This window comes from Condylura cristata, unplaced genomic scaffold (assembly GCF_000260355.1).
Source record: "Condylura cristata isolate star-nosed mole 26May11 unplaced genomic scaffold, ConCri1.0 scaffold00017, whole genome shotgun sequence".
In the NCBI taxonomy this organism is placed as follows: Eukaryota; Metazoa; Chordata; class Mammalia; order Eulipotyphla; family Talpidae; genus Condylura; species Condylura cristata.
Window position 1 is genome coordinate 28173388 of NW_004567118.1, and position 22452 is coordinate 28195839.

Sequence of the window (22452 nt, forward strand, 5' to 3'; positions counted from 1 at the left end):
TGGCCAACTGCTGACAAGGAACAATAGAACCATCCCTTGAAATGATGGCTGGTCTCACTGAGCCCCCCAGCCTCACAGGACTCAGAAGTGAGAACCCATCCAGGTCATCTTCAGAAACCCCACCCTGCAGGGAATATAACTAAGCCCTAGGACCTGCCCTGACATGCTTAAAGGCATTCCTGTCAATACTAAATATAATTTGAGGGGGAAAAGTGAGAGGAATTTTATCATTTTTCTTTTGAAATTATTTGTTGCAACCTGATTCACTGAATTTGATTCCCCCCTCAAATTTATGCATAATCGGGAATTATTGCAAAGTGAGAAAATCAAATCCACAGATTATTTTCAAATGTGTGAAATGCTATATGAATGCTAAGGTTTATTCATGAAGTTGGAATATTACATTTGCATGCATTTAATTAAACATTTATGCTCTATTTTGTGGTTTTCTTTCTGTATTTTAGAGCCAATAATCATTTCCAGGCTTCAAAGTTTAAAAGCTCAGAGACTCTGGGCCTCATGCCCACAGTCAGTAGAGGATAAAACACCCAGATGGGAAGACTTTATGGGAGGTGTCTGGGTCTGTGGACACCAACCAGCTCCCCTTGGCCCAAATCCCCACCAAAGATCAATCTGTTGGTATGAGGGCAAGGCCATGAAACAACATCCCCAGAGGTAAGTGGATAGAACGAGTTCATCAACTTCCTGTTTCCTCCCTCAGCCACCATAACAGCAATGCCTTTGTTTTGTTTCCTACTGCAATCCCAGTCTAGAATAGAGTGTTAAGCACACCCTGGTACTTGATGTAAGTATTTTTTTTTTAAGATTCATTTATTTATGTAACAGAACTGGGTATAAGCCAGAGGTGCAAGGGTGAGAGGACTCATCAGAGACAGAGTAGGGAGCAGAACATGCTGATTGATGAAGTATACTGCTGAGGGGAGCAGCAGGCAGGCGCCATGTGGGTCACCTCTGGGTCCGGGGATCAAACTCGCACTGAAGCAGCCAGGGCTGGCTTGCAGTACTGCGTCCTCACCCATTGCACCCCCAGGGAAGGCCCTGATGTATTTTTTCAATGCTCTGTCCCTTTAGGAAATGGGATTGGATGATAGACAGATAGGGCTTTGGTTGAATCTGTATTATTTGAATGATACATAATGAGAATATGTTTACTTATTCCCCTTCTAATAAAAAAAACATAATTTCATCTCACACCCATTAGGAGGCTTATTATAAACAAAACCCAGGGCTGGCGAGGATGTGGAGATATTAGAATTCATGTGCATGGATGGTGGGAATGTGAAAGGGTTTAGCTGCTGTGGAAGAAAAATAGTGGTTCCTCAAAAAATTGAAAATAGAGTTAGCATTTGATCCAGCATGTCTACTTATGGGTCTATAGTGCAAAGAATTAAAAGCAGGTTATGAACAGCCAGGTTCATAGCAGTATTATTCACAGTAGGTAAAAAGTGATTGAAACTCAAGTGTCTACCAACAGATGGATAGATAGGAAAAAAAAAAAGTGGAATATTACTCAGCCTTATAAAAGAAGGAAATTCTGACATGTGCTCCAATATGGACGAACCAGAGGATATTATGCCTAGTGAAATAAGCCACTCACTAAAAAGATATGATTCCACTTATATGAGGTCTCTAGAATAGTCAGATTCATAGAGACCAAAAGTAGAATGGTGGTAATTAGGGACACAGAGCGAGGACAATGGGGAATTGCTGACTAAGTGGCAAAGTTTTGGTTTTGCAAGATGGCATTGTTATGGAGATTAACTGCACACCAATATGAATATACTTAACATTCAATAGTTAACATAGTACATTTTATATTATATGTATTTTATCACCGTTAAAAATAAAAATTTAAGGGCCTCCCTGGTGGTGCAGCGGGTTAAAGCACTGCACTGAGAATCTAAAGCCAATCCCGCATGAGTTCAATCCCCGCCTGCCCTGGAGGTGACCACATGGCAAGGCAGACCTCTCCTGACCCGCCCGCTGCCCCCCTCAGCAGTGTACTTCATCGATCTGCCTGTTCTGCTCCCCACTCTGTCTCTCGTGAAGCCTCTAGCCACCCCTGAGCCTCTGGCCTGTACCCCAGTTCTGTATGTACAAATAAATAAATCTTTAAAAATAAATAAATAAATAAATAAAAATTTAAAATAACATAATATTAAAAACAAATGGGTTGGAATACATTTATAATCTTGTGTGTGAAAGATTAAAAAAAGCACAAATCCACTACCAAGAAAATTATCAACAGATTTGGTTAAATGAGTATTTTAGTTTTCTATAATAAAGAACCATAAATGAAATTAAAAGACAAACAATAGACTGGGGAAAATATTTGAAACACACACACACATACACACACACATGTTGGGCAATACTGATGAGATGAGAAGGCTGTTGTGTGGGAAGAGGGAAGTGTATTGGGCTTAGTAGAAACTGGATGATTAAAGTCAAAGAATTTGAAGGCAATACTGGGAGAAAATACAAGGAGGGAGAGGCTGCAGAGTGTGATGGTTTTATAACCACAAGGATGTTTGAACTGAGAACACAATTATTCTAGCAAATGGAACTGTTCAGGGCCCACTCCAAAGTACATCTACAACAGGACACCCATCTCATGCCAGTGACCTCATACGCCACATGGGAATCAGGCAAGTGAGGTCTGAAAGGAGTTTGTGCAATGTCAAAGAACCAACTCACACAGGGGGAGACTGCAATTGCTGATAGAGGACTCTGCACTGAATCTGACAGCTCACAATATTCTTGGGGAGGTTTGCCACACTTCTCAACAATTTAGTCACAAGGCAAACAGTCCAGACATTGCCTCTGTCTCTTCTCTTTGGTGCTGTCTCTGCATTTAGGAAGTCCTGTGACTAAAGGAAGGGAGAACTCACTCTCCTGATGATTTGATGAATCAATTTGGGTTACGCATTATCGGTCGGCTTGCCCTTGGCTGCCTTTCTTGACCCTTGCTGTATCTAATCCAGGTTCAATCTACTCAAAGCCATAAGGGTGGATAGAAGAGAGTGTCAATACAAAATAATCTTCTGGGGGCCTCCCTGGTGGCCCAGGGGTTAAGTCTCAGCACTATCATTGCTACAGCTGGAGTTCCATCCCCTGCCAGGAAACTAGCACACATGGCCCAGCAGACCTCTCCTAACCTCCCCGCTGCCCCCCTCTGCAGTGGATTTTAATCAGTCTGCCTGTTCTGCTCCCCACTCTGTCTCTGGGGAATCCTCTCACCTCCCCACTCACCCCGGTAACTCTGGCGTATACCCCAGTTCTTTTACACAAAAGAGACAGTGAGATCTTCTAGATATAAGTAAAAATATAAACATTCAATTTTCAGTGTCATATGTGAACAGAAAACAGAAGAACAAACGGCTACATACATTTATGTACAGAGATGTATTGTTTACCAAGTTGCCCAGCTAGTACTTCTGGATATATTCCTAAAGGAAATGAAATCAGCGCCTCCAGAGAGACCTGCGTTCCTGCGTTTGTAGCAGCATTATTCACAAGAGCCAAGATATGGAAACAATCCGCTTGTGCCTTGATGGAGTGGATAAAAAAAATGTGCAGTAATTTTGTGCAACGGAATGTATTCAACCTTAAGGAAGGCATGTCCTGCCAGTCTGTAGCAATATGAATGAATCTGGAGGACTTTGTGCTAAGTGAAGTAAGCCAGACACAAAAAGACAAAAAATGGACAATCTCCCTTGTATGTGAAATCTAAAAAAGTCTCATATTAAAAGCACAGGGTAGAACAGTGGTACCAGGGTTGGGAAGTGGGGGAAATGGGAAAATGATGGCCAAGGGATGCAAAGTTACAGTGATACAGGATGAGTAAGTGTACATATCTAAGTTACAGCCAATGACGACAGCTGGTAAAATTGTGTGGAATTACTGGAATTTTTTCTCCCCAAAAGAAAAAGAAGGTACTATGGGAGCTAAACATGTTAATTAGCTTGACTAGCAGTAATCACTTCACTATGTCTATGTGTATCAAACCACTGTTATATTCCTTAAATATAAGCAATTTGAAATTTTTAGATAAATAGATTGGCTTATATCTTCAATTTTTTCCCCCAGTAATTGCCCCAGCAATTCCCTAGTACTGTTTAGTGAGTAACCTATACTCTCCTTGCTGAATGCCAAACTAGCATACAAAGCACGTTTATTAAAGCCCAGGTCTGTTTCTGGGTTTTCTACTCTGTCTCATTGCATCAGTGATAACAAACTAGGACCCTGTGCACCCAATTAGACTTCCAGATGTGTGTTTTGGCTGGTTTTGGTTTGGGCCAGAAGTTTTTGTTTTTGTTTTTTTTAACTGAATTTTACAACTACCACAGAGTCAGCCCTATAAAGACCAAATTACTTGCCAAGTCCTTCAGGCTAGTGAGTTCTGCCTGCAGTGACATTTGCAATGATTGTCTAAATATTTTCATCTTTATAACATTTTTAGTAGATAGTAGTGGACATTCTTTCTCCTTTAGTCTCTTTTGTCTGCTGAAGGACTCTAATTCTCTAAATAAAACTATGATTTTTTCGGTTGGTTTCTGGGGAAAAAATATCTCTGGGCTCTTGATTGCAATCTCATCAAATTCCTAAATTCATTTGAATGGATTTTGCATTCCTACAAACTGAGTCATTCTTCCGAAACTTTGACTCAATCCTTCTTAATGTCACTCGGTAAAATTAGATAGGTTTTCTTTTTAAAGATCCTGCATATTGGGGGTCCTCCCTGGTGGCACAGCGAGTTAAAGCACAGCACTAAGAAGCTTAAGCCACTTCCGCATGAGTTCTATTGCTGCCTTCCCCCGGAGGAGATCCCCATGGTGAGGCAGACTTCTCCTGACCGGCCCGCTGCTCCCCTCAGCAGTGTACTTCGTCTATCTGCCTGTTCTGCTCCCCACTCTGTCTCTGGTGAATCCTCTCACCCTTTGCATCTCTGGCCTGTACCCCAGTTCTGTATGAATAAATAAATAAATCTTAAAAAAAAAAAAAAAGAAGACCCAAGATCCTGCATATTGGGAGAAGAAGAGGCAGAGACAGTCTCCCTAGGATGTGCCAACATGGCAGGCTGATTGTTCTGAATAGAGTGAAAATGAGATATTAACGATCTAAGAATGATGACTTCTCCCCTACTGTTTCCCTTAATTTCAGGAAGTAGATCTTCTCTGTGGCTGTCCTGGAGGTGAGACAGCCTTCTCACCCAGAACATGGTTTGCAAGACATATATAGATAACTCTGCAAAATTACTTTCTTCAAATTTCAGTTTATTTTATTTATTTATTTATTTATTTATTTATGCATACAAGAACTGGGGCCAGAGGTGTGGGGGATGAGAAGATTCACTAGAGACAGAGTGGGGAGCAGAACAGGCAGACTGACTGAAATAAACTGCTGAGGGGAGCAGCAGGTGGATCAGGAGCCGTCTGAGGCACCATGTGGGTCAGCTCCCCGGCTGGGGATCAAACTTGTACCACAGTGGCTGAAGAGAGCATCATAGTGCTGTGCTTTAACTGCTGCACCACCAGGGAGGGCCCTCAAAGATTCTTTTGATCTGTCTCTTTTCCTACCAAATTTTATTGCCCCTTTCCAAAAACTATATACTCTCACTGCAATGGCCAGGTGAGTGGTTCATATTGTATGCATCCCTATCTCTTCCCTTGCTAACCTCTCTTGTGTCAATTTGTTACCAGGCCTGCTTAAAGACCCAAAGAAGGTGAGGAGGACCCTCTCCAACTTCCTCTTCAAGAGAAATTAAATGTATTCATTTCTAATGATTTTATTTTTCTGCTGCCAATATAAATGGGTTCCTTTTTCTTTTTCTCAAGATGACAAAAGTAATATAATCCCAATTAAAAGAAAATTAAACAATACAGGGCTATAAAGAGTAAAATATCAACGGCCCAGGACCCATCCCCCATGTCATTCTGTCGCCAGAGATATGGCACTACCCTTCAAGAGCTTTCTCTATGCTTAATCGTGGGCGGGCGCACACACACACAACACACATACTGACTAGCTCACACTACACATATTATTCTGCATCTTGCTTTTGTCACCAGGCAAACTAATCACAATGCCACTCCATGCCCATGCATGCAAACCAACCTCACTCTTACAAATTGTGTATTACATGAAATTCTAATCATTTTTGGTTAATAATGTTTTATTTTCACAGTAGATGATCTCAACATCTGCCTTTCCGTTTAAAAAAAGGTTAAAAAAAGAGAAGAGAAAGCAATTTTATTGTCTTTTTGCAATAACTAGAACATTTGGAACTAAGTCAAATGATTGTTGTAACGAAAAGGCCTTTCGCATCCCCTCCCACAATGACCTTGGAAATCACAGAGCAGCAGACTGGATTGAGTTTAGACCCTTCATATTGCTTACAAGAGAGTGCCCCTCACACCTGGGTAAGTCACTGAGACCTGGTGTTGTCTGTCACAGTAAATGACATGCTCATGCTTGACCAATACAAGGAGATTTTCAAACCTCCATTTTGAAGCATTTAATATAATTTATTTTCATGATTCTATTTACATGGACTATAATACATTCTGAAATAAACTATAACAAACAAAACATGATTTCCTCACCCCTAATACTCCTTCAGTGTATAGCAAACTGGTCTCTGGTGTGTTCCTTGCGCTCTGCTGCTCTGTCTAGCAGGGTATTATTTTAGACACTAACCTAGACTATTTCTTCTCCTGACCTTTTCTCCTCCCCCTTTTTAAGCAGATACCTGTCTCAGAGAGAGGGTGAAACAGGACAGAAAATATGCCTGTTGCTTACCAACCACCTAATCACTAGGAGATTTTGCTAGATGCCTCAGAAGCAAAGAGCAAGATGGAAAGGGGGTAAGTTGTGGAAAGAAAATCGGGCTCCCCCAGGGAGGTAAGAGAAAGAGAGCAGAGACCACAGGTTTCTGAGAATCCCAGACAGCCTGCATTCTGCTAGCCCCGGGGGAAGCAGTGACACCCCAAAGCGGGGTGGAGGTGGTCATGCCAGGCCCCGAGGAAGACACAGATGAGCCCTCAGACACCAGGGGGTACACAGGTGCAGAGGCTCTTAGCAGCTACCAGCATGCACGGCTCAGGTGCCGGGCACAGCGGATGTGCCCATGTACTAGGGCCAACAAGTGACCGAGGAATAAGAGTCCATATAAGTGGACCAGAAGAGCCTCCTCTTCAAGGGCTGCCATTACAGTCTTCCTCAGCAAAAAAGGGCAGAACCCCCAAGTTGACTATGCCAGGTCTTGGCACAAACAATGAAACATACTCTTTGAGGGCCTGTCAGTCATTATTATATTCTTCTTCTCACCCTGCTGGATCTGTTTATTTGGGGCATCTGCGGTGGAGAACTTATTAGTGTGGGGTGGGAGGTGTTCGGTGCAGCATGATGGCCGCCCCGCTGCCTCCCTGAGCCCCCCAGGCTGGCTGTTAGCGACTTGTTAAGTGCCACCACCTCAGGAGTCTTCTAAGGGACTAGCCCCGAAGGGCAGGCTAGGAGAGTGAAAGCCAGGCAGGACGCGGGCGCTAGGGCCTGGACTGGACCGTGGCCCCCCGCACGTCTCCTCCTCCGACGTTTGAGTGTACAATGAGGCGTGCGGCCAGCAGGGGGCGCCAGAAGACCGTGAACGTCGCGGGGGTGGGTTTGCAGGGCTCAGGAGGCAGTGGCCGGCGGAAAGCCCGCGACCCCACCCCAGTCCTTGGAGACTGCAAAGGAAACCAGGGAGTGAGGCCATGCAACTCGCGTGAGTCCGCGGCGCCGTGTCGCTGGCGGCCTGGACCGGCATTAGTGAGCTCAGCTCAGGGTCACAGCCGTTGCCCACCCTGTCCAGGACGCCCCCCTCGAGTCCACCTTGACACACACAGGGTGTCAAATTTGATGCTGGACCCTGGGTCAAATGACTTTATGCACAGTGCATTCATGGGGCGGGGAAGGCAGCCATCATAAACACGTACAATGGGAGATGCTTGTGGTACTATGTGTTGGAATTTCTTCATATTTTAATATTCCAGGAACCTTAAAAGGCGCTGAGTCTGTTACCCTCCCGGGGACTTTGCCCTAGGCCCCTCCTCCAAGTGGGACCCCCGCCTCTCTGGTCCCCAGATGTCTGCCCTTCCCCACCCTCCACATCCGCACCTACCACTTGGTTTCCCCCTCCCCCCCACCCCAGGCCTCCTCCACCTCCCGCAGGCTCTGCTTTGCTGTCACCCCCATGCTGCCTCAGCTACGCCCCCCTTCCCCTTCCCATCACCTTTTCTTCTGGGCATTTGCCGCTGGCCCAGCCTCTTCTTTCACCCTCACATATACCTTAATCAGAGCCGCCTCTCAGCCATGGGCACCCAGGCCCTGCCTCCCCACCAGGACACCAGGAGCCAGCATATAATCAGCCTAACTTCTTCCCAGAGCTCCTGAGGGGTAAATGCAATTGGAGAGAGTAGGGCCCCAGCAACAGTGGAGTCAGCAAGGACAGGGGACAGGGGGCAAAAGCTGGGTTCCATGTGTGGTCCACAGAACTAGGCAACCTGTTGCTAGGTAACCAGATCACCACCAACACCCCAACACTTCACCCTGAGCTGCTGATCTCAGCTTCTGGCCATCTTCCCCAGTCTCTCAGACACCCACTCTCTGTGGGTCCCTGAAAAACAGGGGCGCAGTCAGCACTCTGAGCTGCCGGTGGCTCCACTGGCCTCTGTTTTGCTGTGAAGAGCGGCCCTCCGCCGTCAGGTCACCGCCACTATGAGTCTGGGCATCATGGAGGAGGAAGACCTCGCCGAGTACTTCCGGCTTCAGTATGGGGAACGGCTGCTACAACTGCTGCAGTGAGTGTCTAAGGGGGTTTGGAAGCCCCCTCTGCCCCTCTCTCCTTGGACCCAAGACCACTGATGCCCACCCCACTCCCCACCTGTTCCCTCCTGCTCCGATCACCACACACTGCTCCAAATCACAGTTCCCCGTCCCTTATCACCCCACCCCAGCAAATCCCCCAGGTTGCCACACAGCCTTCTCTCTCTGCAACATGCCATTCTTTCCACTCAGGCTGGGGAGGTCACCCTCCCCTCCCCGTGGGTGCCTGTCTCTGGCTGACTCCTATTACCAGCCCTGCCCAGGTGCTCAGGACCCACAGGCCTCTCTGCCCATGTCTTGGACAGGAAGTTCCCCAATATTGAAGATCAGGCAGAGTCCCCATGCATCCAGTTACTGGAGAAGAAAAAGGAGGCCAAGATCATGCACCATGCTATGGAACATAAAAAGGAGGTAGGGCCCCAGGAGGCAGGGTGCAGGAAGGGTCATGGGGCTCAGGGAGCCCTCTCTATTGTGGATGGAGGTAGCTAAAGTCAGCAGCCCTGGGTAGGGGTGCTGTGCTCCCTTTTTTTGGAGACAGGAAAGAACCAGGTCTTGGAGGTACCAGATGCTCTGCTCTGAATGAGGCGAGAGGAAAAAAGTGAAAGGCTTGGGGATGGAGGGGAGGGGCAGGGGGTGCTGGCCCCTTTCTTTGCCCATGCCGGGGGCTCTCCTGATTTCCCTGTTGCTCCTATCCCAAGACATTTCAGCACAGAATGGAAACCCTGAGCCTGCGCTGGGAGGAACTGGGCATCAAGGAAGCCCAGCTGAAGGCTCATATCCAGAAGTTTGAGCAGTTCATCCAGGTATGCCCGTACTGCGGAGGGCACATCCCCTCGCCCAGCCCTTCCTTGCTTTTGCTGACTCCTCAGCCTGGGTTAGTTGTTTCCTCAGGGCTCCAACAAGTCTTTTATATCCTCACTCACTCTTCTTTTAATTTCTTCTTTACCTATAGATTGCTGTCTGCCATTTCCTCGCTGGCACCTAATATGTGCTGTTTATCCAGTGGATGAATGGGTGGATGGGTGATGAATGAGTGAATGTGCCATGATGAGGGTTAGGCACTTGGATACAATGATGACTCAAACAAGGGTTCAGTACCCCCAACGCCCCCTATGCACCCTACCCTTCAGAGCTTGTACATGGAAGGACTGGGTACCAGAATCCATGTCAAGACAACTCTCAATTGGTCCTTAGAGGGATAATTTAATCATTTAAAATCCAGATTCCTCCAGATCCCCTCTAACCAGAATTTGTGGAGGCCTGAGAGTCTGGCCCAGTTCTAGGGGCTGGTGATCACCGGCCTCTGCAGCAAAGGAATCTCATCTCACCCTACACATAAAACCACAGAAAGGAGAGACTAGACATATTCTCCAAAGTCCAGTCCTTCCTACCGACCAGAGGGAAGTGGGTGGGAGTAGGGATTTGGGCGAAAGGCTTCTCCAAATGGCTACCAGAGGAACAGCAGCATTGGGATCCTGTTTACAAGCAGCTGTCTGGGGCTGGGCCTGCCCCAGAGGACAGACTGCAGGACTCTCCTCACTTTCAGCAGGCCCAGCAAGGGACCGGGTGTTGGAATTTTTAGAGGGATCTCCAGAGAACTGGGATGCACAGTTGGACTTGAAAAACACTGGTTAGGGCGCCTCTGTTGTCTCCTGGCACGTGGGAGAGACTGAATCCTCTGTGCACCTTGTACAAATGCTCTCCAGATGCCCCCATTGCCATGCCCTTCTACAGAGCATGGTGCCTCAAAAGGGCACTGTAGGGGTGAGTGTGCCCCTAATCTCGAGGGGAGGGCTTTGCAGCAGGAAAGAAAAGGAGTGCTCAACCCAATCACAGTAGCTGAGCACTGTGTCTTTCCTTCTGGGCACTGAATTGCCTGTGTCTTCTCCTCTGCCCCAGCCTGGTGCTACTCTGAGCCACTTGGAACATGCCTTCCAGCATGATCTTACCCTACCGGGTCCTCTGGGGCAGGCCCAGCCCCATCTCATCTCCTTATAGTTCCAGCACAGTGGCCCCAGCTTTTGGAAGGAAGAGAGGGACGACTGCCTTTCATTCTAGTCAGAGAAACTGAGGAGCCAAGTACCAAATAAGGAGAAAATTCAGGACTCCCAAGTCTGGGCCCAGGACTGCCCAGTGACAACCGGCCATGGCTACGAACAGAAACAGAAGCTTTGTCAGAGAGCCCAGAGCCCAGACTCTTATCAGCCACTTGTGGGTGGCCTTCTCCCCAGACGCAGGGCCCAGCACAGCACAGGTCTTCCCACCCCAATCCACAATGCCAGTGTCTGAATCACTCCCTGTCCGATACCCCAAAGCCACTTCTTGACACGGTCAAACCTCTGTCCTTGCAGCCTCCGCGGCCCACCCACGCTCACAGACATCACCTCAGTTAGCTCGGAGCCCCACGCCCCTGGCCTGCACTCGTGACCCAGACCGAGTGCCCAGCAGTGCCAGCCCGCCCATAGTGTGTGCTGAGCGCTGCAGGCCGGTGGGGCCGGCTGAGGGCGCCACTGGCTGGGTCCCGGTGAGGGCGGGCCCGGGGACGGTCAGCCTTACCTCCTGGCCTCAGGAGAATGACCAGAAGCGGATCCGCGCCCTGAAGAAGGCCAACAAGGAGCGCGAACTCAAGCGGCAGCGCATGCGCGAGCTGACCAAGGCCAAGCAGGAGATGGCGGCCTTGAGGCTGGAGCACCAGCGGCTGAGCTGCAAGCTGCAGGACTACTCTATCTTCAACAAGTACCTGGAGAAGGTGGTGGAGAACTCCGAGGTGAGGGCGAGGGGGCGGGGGGCGGGGTGGGAGCGTGAGGCAAGGTGGGGAGGGCACTGGGGATCCCCGCCAGGAGTGGACGTGGACCCCAGCCCTGAGGAGTCCTGGGATCCGGGGGTGCTGGAAAAGGCCCCGGTGAGGCCACAGTGGTGTGTGTCCCTGTGTGCCCGTGTGTGCCCGTGTGTCCACGTGTGTCCACGTGTGTGCCCATGTGTCCACGTGTGTACCCATGTGTGTGTCCACATATGTCCATGTAGGTATGTGTGTCCGTGTGTGCCCGTGTGTCTGTATGTGTCCACGTGTGTGCACACATCTCTGTGTGTGTCCCTGTGTGCGTCCGTGTGCGTGGCATCGTGCAGCTCTGTCTCTGCGGGCCATTTCACCTCTTCCTGAGTGCTGGGTTTTGGAGCACCAGTAACGCGCTTTCTCTGCATCCGGCTGTGGCCTCCATCCAGTCCTGCTTGCCCTCCTCCCTGGTGTAACGTACTTAAGAGTAAATCAAGGCGCTGGAGGGAGAGAAACTGGAAAATCCCCAACCTAACAGAGCTTGGGTGCTCCGTGAGTGGCCTGGGCTGGGTGCTGCAGCCAGACCTCCACTCAGCTTGGGCGGCTCCTGAGCCCCAGAGGAAGCAGTGAAACGCCCCTCTGACGGAGCGGGAGCAGAGGCCCAGCGAGGCTAGCTCAGCAGCTCCCGCACCCGCCGGCTGTCAGCGGCAGAGCCCTTGCTCCTAGCCCTGCAGTGAGGGCCCCAGAGTGCCACTGACAACTGCTTTCCTACGGGGCCAGACCTAAGGGCACGTCCAGCCCTCTGTCCCCTGCATCGGCCCTATTGGACACTGTAGATGCTGCAGACAGCCTTAGCTCTTGCCTCAAGGACACGTCCCCTTCCCGCTCCTTTGTTCTTGACCCTCAGGCTTCCCCCTCATGTTCCTTTTCCTTACTAGTTCCTTATGCTTTTACTTGCTCCCTGGGTCTCTCTCCAGACCCCCTGCTTTTCTCTGAGCGGTGTTCCAAAACTCCCATGGATACCACTCATGTCAGTGTCTAGCCACCCTGTTCTCCCAGCCCCAAGTGACAGCAGCAGGCAGGTCCTCACCAGGTTGGTGAGCATGGAACAAGGAGGGATGCCCTCTTGGGGGATGGAACGGTGTCTTGGGGGCCCAGGGGGTCAAAGGGTGCACAGCTTTTTAAGTTCCAGCCAGTTCCACATAGAACCACTGACCTCATTTATTTATGCAGATTCTGTTATGTTATTCTAAGGTAATGCCTACTGACTATAGGCACATTTTCATTTCATAATTGGGTTTTGTTTTGTTTTGATGAAGGGCATGAGAGAAGACTACTATGTTAAAGCTACAGAAATATATTGTGAGTCAGATTCAGAGTTGGTAAAACGCGTATCTCAGAACTGAGGTCTCTGCGGTATCTCTCGCTGTGCTGTCTGAGCAGCCTAGCTTCAGGCCCCAACTTCTAGTCCACAGCTCAGCCCATAGGCCAGACTCACAGCCTTTCAAGAACAGGGCCTCATCCTTACTCCCCCTCCTCCACTCCCCTCTAGCCATCAATCAGCAGGTTTGGGCTAGTCTGCCTTCTAGGCATTTCTGGAATCCAGCCCCTGCCTCTTTCTCATCCTGACCACCAGTGTGCCTCATCAGCTTTGCATTATTCCCACCCACCAGCCTGACCACATTCTACACCAGCGTGATCTTTCTCTTTTCTCTTTCTCTATGACTTCCCAAATATTTTAAGCATACCGAAAAGCATAGAGAAATACGTGAAAGCACCCATGTACTCATCACACGGCTTTGTCAACTCTTAACATTTTCTCCCATTTCCTCTTGGTTGTTTTTTTCCCAACATAAACCAATAGCAGCAATTCTTGTGTGCCAGCCCTGTCCTTTTCCCTCACCTCCGAGGTGACCTGTATTCTGATTTTGATTTCTTATTCACATGCCTGTTTTTATTATTTTGGCAACATATCACAGCTCCATAAACTGAATCATGTTGTACATATCCTTCTGTAACTTGCTTTTTCTGGCCAATATTCTTTTAGAAAATCTTTTATTATGAAAGATTTCCACTATGTACAAAAGTAGAGAGAATATGCTATTAAATGCCCATTACTCAACATCTAATTCCAACAGTTAACCCACTCACAGTCATCTCTATACTTTCCCACCTCTGCCATCTTGAAGCAAATATTCTTTATCTATAAGTTTTATCTATAAGTTTGTATTTCTTAAAGCTAAAAGTTCTTTAACATCATACCACTGCTACACCTAGTAAAAATTTATAATAATCCCTTAGTATTAAATATCTTATCCATGTTAAATCTCCCCACATGCTCTTTGTATGGCTCATAGGTTTCTTAAGTATCACAGACTAATTATTGTGCTGGGCAGAAGAAACCAGACTCGAATGAGGACATAATGTATGATTCATTGATATGTTTAAAAAGTCAGGTGAAATGAATCTTTGGTGACAGAAGTCAGAATTCTGGTTTCCTAGGTAAAGGGCCAGATACTGATGGGGCAGAAGACCCTTCTATCAAATGTTCCATCATATCTTTTTCATGTTAGCTAGAATAATACCATAACGAAATGGACTTCATAGAAAGAAACTTTATCAAATATTTACTTGCTGTGTCTTTTTTTTTTTTTTTCAATTTACAACACTGTGTAAGGGTCAGGTATACAATTTCTCATGTCACCTCAACAGCTGTGTATGCCCACTTGCAAATACTAGTCAAATGCTTGATACTTTATTGGCATTTTCACAGTGAGTTGGTTCTCCTGCATCCCCCAAAAGTGACCTCTGAGATGTTGTTGACAGCTGTATGATCTCATGGATTGAACATATATGCTTTGTTTCAATTCCTCACTTCTACTCTGATATTCAAAGTGGGAAGAAGTGGGAGCTTCTTCCAGTTTTGCACCTGATCTCCTTTTGACGTCAACTTTTAAGTTTTGGAGAAATGTTCCTGGTGTGTATTTTCACTGCTGTATGCCATTCATCTTGTACTGATTGAACTTTCAGAAACACAGACATGAAGTTATCTGTCTGTTTCTGAAAGTTCTTCAGTAGATAAAGTCCATACTCCTCAGATTTCACTTCCTCAGGTCCACCTTCCCAGCTTGGACCCAGGCCATTCAGACTGAATAACCTTGAGCATCCTGACATTGCCACCCACATGCCATCATCTTTACCCACACTGTCCCCTCTGTCTGTAACACCTCCTCACCTTGCCCAACCTGTTTTTGCCTGGCTGTCTTCTATTCACACCGTTGGTCTCATTTCAACCATCATTTCCTCCAGGAAACCTTTTCTGGCTGTTCTACCTCTAATGCTGGGTTGGGAGGCATATTTGGAGGAGGGAGGGCAGAGCAGTTCCCAGAGCACCAGTCTATCACTAGAAACATCATGAAATGGGACACACTCTGAGTGTCCCCGGAGTGGCTGTGAGGCACTTTGATAAGCCCTTAGGGAGGTGAGATGGCATCCTGGAAGGGGTTCTCCTTGCGAAGAAACCACACAGGCTATGGTTTTCTGTTTTGTTGAATAGAGCCTGATAGCTCCATGAGTTAGGCCAGAGTGGCAGGACTCTGGCCCACGCCTGACTAGCCTGAGCTTGGGCCTGGGAGGCCACCTGCCTCACTGGCACCCTCTCCAGCCCCAGCCTCTTCCTAGGCAAAATGTTGAAAAATATCAGAGTACCATGTAGAAGGCATTAACCCACTGCCTCCATCCAGCACCATGCTCCCATTAAAGATAGGGCTTATCACTGTGCTGTAACTGACATTTACTTATCTGCTTGTCTTCCCTGCACACCACCCCATCTTGAAGCTTCTTAAGAACAGGGTATGGCTTTCTATCTCCTCCTACAGCCTGAGCATGTAGCACAGTTTCAGACTTGTAGGTGGTTCTTGGTACAGTCTCATTGAATTGGATAATTGTTGCTCAGAAGATATCTCAAAATGCCCCCACCAGTGATTCTCAGCCCTAGAATCACCTGGGGGAGATTTTGCAAAATTCAGATGCAAAGACCTCCCTTAGACCTGTTGATTAATCCATATTTCTGGCGGTGGGGCTTGACTGGTGATGTTTTCAAAGTTCTCCAGGTTGCTCGGACATGTAATCACGACCAAGAGAGAGCCCCAGGTCCAGTTACACATGTCCCGACACACAGCCCACTGCCCACAGCCTGTACTGACTCAGGAGTCACAAACAATGGCCTCACAACCTCTGCCCCCTTGACCTTGGCCCAGGGCCTGCCTGCTAAGCTGAGGTGTCCAGGGGCTGGGGCCACAGTCGTCAGGTGAGGTAGCCTTGTGCCCCACCCCAGGGAGGCAGTGTAATGACGTGAGTTTCGGGCTGCAGTTTGAAGAGATCCATGAGGTGATCACGCGCTACAAGACGCTGGTAAGCATGCACCAAGACCTCTTGCAGTCGGCACAGGAGGGCCAGGAGAACATCGAGCGTGCCAAGGCTCGGCTGGCGCGCTACATGGAAGAGAAGGACGACGAGATCCTGCAGCACAACAATGAGCTGGCTCGCCTGCAGATGCGCTTTGACCGGGCCCGCAGTGACGTCATCATCTGGGTGAGAGGCCTCCAGGGAGGAGCTGGGAGCTGGGGGCCTCTGGGTGCTGGGTGAGTGAGTGGCACACATGCAGCCCCCACTCAGCCCCCTTCTCGCCCCTCCCTAGGAATCTCGCTGGGCACATATCCAGAACACTGCAGCCAAGAAGACTCTCCTGCTTGGCACCATTAAGATGGCCACTCTGAACCTTTTCCAAATCGTCAGCAAGCAAATGAAGGAGACAACCACTGTGTCTCTGGAGGATACACACAAGCAGCTGGACATGGTAGGAGATGGGGCAGCTGCCCTGGAGCCTGGATCTTCTGGGCCAGGGTGGTTCTGGATAGGTTGAGTGGAACAGTGAAGCCCCACCCCCAGTCCAGCTCAGTGTCTGAGATGACAGTTCAAGGTGCTAGGTGATGGTCTGGTCTGAATTGAAGGCTTTGAGATCTCCTGCATTGGAGCTGAGACCTGTTGTCCCCAAATAACATGGGAGCGCAGAGACCCATCATGGAGTTCATTTTTTGTATTAAGCAGTCTCACAAAATCCTACTGAGTCACTGTGGCCTGTGGCCCACTCTGGGAAAAGAGAAGGGATTTTTGGATAAAGGGAAATCACATCGGTGATTTTTTCTTTGGACTAATTAAAAGGAAATCACTTTCTATGTATGCTTCAAAACTATTTAATGCATGTCCCTGTGCTACCTGAAGTCATCTCACATCTGGCATTTGGGGTCATTTTAACAGTGTTAATGGCTGACAGGCTTGTGAGAGTTTTGAAGTGTCAATGTAGTCCCACTTCCAGAAATGTTCTTGAAAAGGAAAGATTTTTTTTTTTATATGTACATGGCTGTTTTATTTTTAAAATAATATAATAGTTTATCTTTACATCATTTTTGTGCATTTTCCATCCGTGCATTTTCCATCTCAGCTGTAATCCCGTGGGCTTCCCATCACCAAGTCACCCCTGTGCCATCACCATCGTCCAGTGCCCTTCCTTCCCCCCACTGTTTTTGATCCCATTCCCCACTCCATCTCCATAAAACGTCTCAGGTATATGGCAGATCATTATTATTTTTTTTTCTCCTGGTCTGTTATACTCCTGCTATGAGTAAAACCGTCGGTATTTTTCGAAAAGGAAAGATGTTTAAACTGAGTTCTTAGAGGCCGCAAGGCCAACCTTTTTTTCTGTCTTCCCTTATTAAAGATGATGAGACTGTGTCCTAGAAAGATGAAGTGATTCCCCAGTGCTGCATTGAGACCTGGGTCTTGTGACTTTCAAGGCAGCCCACTTTCCCTGTCACATGTTCTTTAAAATGGTAGCTAATGAGGGGTCTCCCTGGTGGCACAGGGGTTCAATTCTCTGTGCTATCAAGCCATTCCACTGCAGTGTAAATTTGATCCCTGGCCAAGGAGCTGACCCCCAGGGCACACCAGACCTCTCCTGCCCCGCCCACTGCAGTGTACTTCAGTAGACCCATCAGTTCTGCTTCCCACTCTGTCTCTGGTAGATTCTCTTAGCCCCTGTACCTCTGGCCTGCACCCCAGTTCTTGTATGCATAAATAAATAAATCTAAATCTTTTTTAAAAAGTAGCTAATGAGTAGAATTCAAAGTTACCTTGATGACTTAAGATGATCCCAATGAAGATCAGTTTGAGTTTCAAGAAAAGGACCAGCCTGAAGCCTATGAAACTGGAGAGCTGTGACCCAACCTGCTGACCTGCCTGTCCCACCGTCCACTTGCCCTTCTGTCTGTTAGGCTGCCCACCACTACTTCCTCATACCACACCTCATGTTTGCCCCTAGGAGTCTCCAACTCTGATCATAGTTACTACTTCTTGACTTGAAATTGACTCTCAGTTCCAATGGGAATAATTGTCAAATGAGGGCAGGTGGGTCATTCCAGGAAAATGATACTCTTTACATGTGATGTCAGACTTATTCGGATTTGGGGATGGGATGACCTCTTGCTAGGTGGGGTTAATTCTGTCCTCCTTGTCTTGTTAGATCCAGCAGTTTATTCAAGACCTGTCAGACATCTGGGCAGAGGTAAAGAAGAAGGAACAGCAGCAAGTCCGGGTTTAAGGAGCCCTGTGGTTCTAGAGTGTTCTGAGAGAATCTGAGAGAGACTAAGTTCCTGGCAAGGTCACAGGCTAGTCTGCACAGCTGAGCCTTTCTGCTGGCACACATCTGCCACTAGGCCTCAGTCCATCCCAGCCACGAAGACATTAAATTCTATAAGAAGTTTGTTCCTAAGTTCTCTCTCTTTTTGGTGGTTTATTAATGGGGAAGAGTGTCCATTGAGGGAGAGGTCCCAAAAGCCTCCACGCTCAAAGGTGGTCACTGTGGCTGGCAGGGACTAGACACCATGACCAAATCTCATGTCTGCTGCCTCCTAGGCTTTGGGCTTGCACACAGTAAGTGCTCTCCTGTGCAACACGCTGGTGAGGTGAGTACACAACATCCTTCTTTCCTCTTCCACTTTCCTCTTCCCCACTTTAAGTTTCTTTAAGTGGGGTACAAAGGCTAGAAACTATGAAGGCAGCTTCCCAAGTCAGGGTTCCAAAGGTGGTAAGTGAAGAACTCTTCCTTGGGCCTCCCTGGTGGCACAGGGCTAAAGTCTCAGTGCTATCAGGTTCTTGTCAGTCACTGCAGCCTTAATTAGACCCCTGGCCAGGGAGCTGACCCACATGGTGCAGCAGACCTCTCCTGTCTTACCTGCTGCTTCCCTCAGCAGTGTATTTCAGTGGATCTGCCTGTTCTGCTCCCCACTCTGTCTCTGATGTATCCTTTCACTCCCTGCAACTCTGGCCTACACTCCAGTTCTTGTATGCATGGATAAATAAAATAAACCTTAAACTCTTCCCCCTTGATCCCAGGAATAGCTCATGCCCTTCAACCCACCACGGACCCTCAAACACACGGTATGACATAGGAATCACAGTCAGGCCACCAAATGCCCACCTCAGGGATCAGAAGCACCTTTGCAGGCTGGAATGATGGGCTAAAACCAGCAAAACTAAACTGAGTCAAGGTCAGTGTAATGCACTTAGCATCAGAACCTCATCGCACATACATGTCTAGATCATTAATAGCATTTGTGAAACATAAATTGAGTATATGCTTTGTTATCCTGCAGAAAATTCTGCAAGGCATCATTATTCCCATCTGAGGAAACAGGACATTTGCGCAGACACAGGCTAAAACAATAGGACCTGCCCCAAGTCTGTGCCCCCTCCTCGGCCAGGTTGTCTCTCGAAAGGCAAAGGCAGTGCTGCTTTCCCCTATGAGCAGCCCCTGAGCAGGCTGGGAACAGGCTTCCTCTCTGGCCTTTGACCCTGAGGGCGTGCGCATCCCCGTAATGCATAGTAGAAAGCACCTGCCTCTGCACGCACCACACCACCTTCGAGCAGTGGCTCAACACCTGTTCTCTGCACCAGCAGCATGAGCGTCAGCTGGGAGCTTACTAGACTTGCGAAATCTCAGGCGCCTCCCCAGACCTGAGAATTAGAAATTCTGGAGGGGGGTGGGGAACCCAGCAATCTAGGTTTTAGCAAGCCCTCCAGGTGATTCGGATGCACACTCAAGTTTGGGAAAGCACCGCTTTTAGTGAGCCAAACAGTTCTGAGGACATAAGCTCAATAGCACGCCCATCAGTAACCCAAACTTCAGTGTGCAACCTGAGCAGAGCCGCCAGGAGACATGCCCTGTACAAAGGGCTCCGACTAAGGGACGAAGGGCAGGGACTGGTTTAGCTGAGTTTGCAAAGCTGTTGTCTTCCTTATGCTGGAGCGTGAAGCCCACAGGGGAGGTAAATGGGAAAGATTGGGGATGTAAGCCGGGGAGAGCACAAGTAAGCTGAAATCCATGCCCAGGAGCTGGTGTCCCTGAGGACGGACAGACACACACCTGCCGGTTCTCATTTCTGAGCTCGCTGGCTTGGATGTCCAGCAGAAGCCTGGACGCCCATCATGGAGGTGAACACACACACCTGGCCCAGGAGCTAAGTAACTGAATGAGGGTGGGGGCAGGTGGAGCCCTGGCCTCTGCTGCCATGGTGATCACGAGACAGCCAGCTACGTGCTTCTTCCTACCTTCCAAATCTTCCATGGGGGGGGGTCTTCTGTGACCCCCCATTCCTCAGCACACCCGGAAAGAAGAATTTTAGGACATGAATTTCAGCCTAGTCAGGCTGCCATACCCACAGGCCTCCACACCACGAGCATCAGATCATCATGTTGTACGGTGAGGAAGAGCAGGGGAGTGGGGCTGGGACTGCTGTCGGGAGGGGCTTGGAGGGCAGAGGTCATTTTGCAAATGCAGGACAGAGGTCATTTTGCAAACGCTGGACAGAGTGTGTCCTGGGGTGGTGCTCAGGGAAGTGGGTTCTATCTTGCACTGGAAGGAGGTGTCTGGCCACCTGAAACAGGTTTGTGGGTGAAGGATATGAGTCTGGGTTATCTGTCCTTGACCTTTGAGTCTTCTGGGCTGTGTCTTGGGAGGCACAATAGGGCATAGGACAGATGGTTCCCCTACTCCCCACACAGACATCCACACTGCTTTCTGCTGTGTCTGCAAGGGACAGGGCGGCCCGCCACCCCCTCAGCCAACTCTGAGCCTGCCTCTCTCCTTCCCACTCTCCCTCTTGGCTCCCTTGCTTTGGAGTGTCAAGTTTCCTGCTGACTGAAATGGGGAATTGTGAAGAGTCACACTTTGAATTCCTGTGATCACACACAAGCTTGCCACACATATGTTTACTAATGTGTGTGTAACTCACTCTGATATTACTGCATTTTTTCAGGTTTGAAAAAGGGCCCAGCCCTGGGGTGGAAGAAATTCCATGGGTCTAGGCAGATTCCTTGATTACAAGCAAAGCCGCAAATCCACAGATTCGTTCCTAAACCCACAAAGGGGCATAGCAAATCTGGAAGGTTCAGGAGTTCTCCAGAGCCTAGTGGGAGGCTCCCACTGGGTGGGGGGCTGGGCAGCCCTGTGAACAGATCCTTGATCCTGCCCCCACCCTTTCCAGCCTCTTCTTAGTAGTGACTCCCCCAGTCCCTCAGCATGGTCTGCCTGGGAACTGGGGCCACCTAAAGAAGCCCAGGACCACCTAGTGAAGAGAGATTTGGGCTCCCAGAGACTTGAGTTTCAAGAAAAAGAACCTAAGTTAAGGGTGTGACTTAAGTTTTCCCAGCAAGAAAAGACACCAGCTCATTAAAGCAGAAGGAACTGTTTAAGCAGAATGAGTGGTTCTTATCAGCAAAGATGGGAGGTAGGGCTCTGGGTGTTCAATCAGGAAACAAGAAGAGGGAATCCCACACCTCTGGCCTGTACCCATTATGTATGCATAAATAAATGAAGGGTTTAAAAAAGAGAGAGAGACAGTAGCTAACCCCACAGAAGCACAGACTCTAGCTACTCTAGCTACACTTCTGCCTGTCAGAAGTGTCAGGGTTCTCTGCTGATGATGCAGGGGTTAATTCTCAGCACTATGAAGCTCTCTGCAGCCACTGCAGCATGAATTTGATTCCCGGCCAGGGAGCTGACCCACAGGGCGCAGCAGACCTCTCCTGACCCGCCCACTGCTCCCCCAGCAGTATACTTCGTCGATCTGCCTGTTCTGCTCCCCACTCTGTCTCTGGTGAATCGTCTCAACCCCACCTCTGGCCTGTACCCATTATGTATGCATAAATAAATAAAGGGTTCTTGTATGCATAAATAGGTAAATCTTTTTTTAAAAAAAAGATTTATTTATTTGTACTGAACTGGGGTACAGGCCAGAGATGTGGAGGGTGAGAGGATTCACCAGAGACAGAGTGGAGAGCAGAACAGGCAGATCGACAAAGTATACTGCTGGGGGAGCAGTGGGCGGGTCAGGAGAGGTCTGCCACACCATGTGGTCTCCTCCGGGGCAGGTGGGGATCGAACTCATGGGGAAAGCGGCTTAAGCTTCTTGGTGCTGTGCTTTAACCTGCTGCGCCACCAGGGAGGGCCCGGTAAATCTTTTTTTTTTTTTAAAGAAGAAGAAACAGTGTCAGGGTGCTGAGGGCAAGCAGACCCCCATGGGCCCTGGGAGGAGGAGCCTCGGGAGAGCTGTGGTGCTGAGTGTAGCCCTGCTTCAGCTTTCCCCACTGTGCCACCTCCCCTGCAAGCCCCCAGCACCCCCTCAGCTTTAATTCTTTGAAATGTTTCACTTTTTGAAATGGAGAAGGCTCCCAGCGCA

General features: G+C 48.6%; 1 protein-coding gene across 2 annotated transcripts; it reads left to right on the forward strand.

Moving 5' to 3' along the window:
• Nucleotides 1-8775: 8775 nt before the first annotated feature.
• On the forward strand, nt 8776-18343 carry CCDC42 (coiled-coil domain containing 42). Of its 2 annotated transcripts, XM_004684600.1 has the most exons (7): nt 8776-8858; nt 9189-9294; nt 9582-9686; nt 11453-11650; nt 16028-16249; nt 16356-16514; nt 18237-18314. In XM_004684600.1, the coding sequence occupies exons 1-7, from the start codon at nt 8776-8778 to the stop codon at nt 18312-18314; spliced, it is 951 nt and encodes a 316-aa protein (XP_004684657.1). The 2 variants fall into 2 exon arrangements, with proteins under 2 accessions (XP_004684657.1, XP_004684658.1); XM_004684601.2 differs by lacking the exon at nt 16028-16249 and having other exon boundaries at nt 18237-18343.
• The last annotated feature ends 4109 nt before the right edge of the window (nt 18344-22452 follow it).

Bases quoted from the DNA above. Each gene is read 5' to 3' on its own strand.
- CCDC42 (XM_004684600.1), top strand. From the start codon at position 8,776: ATGAGTCTGGGCATCATGGAGGAGGAAGACCTCGCCGAGTACTTCCGG. The intron at 9,687-11,452 runs GTATGCCCGTAC...TCCTGGCCTCAG, and splicing joins AGTTTGAGCAGTTCATCCAG to GAGAATGACCAGAAGCGGAT. The intron at 11,651-16,027 runs GTGAGGGCGAGG...TTCGGGCTGCAG, and splicing joins AGGTGGTGGAGAACTCCGAG to TTTGAAGAGATCCATGAGGT.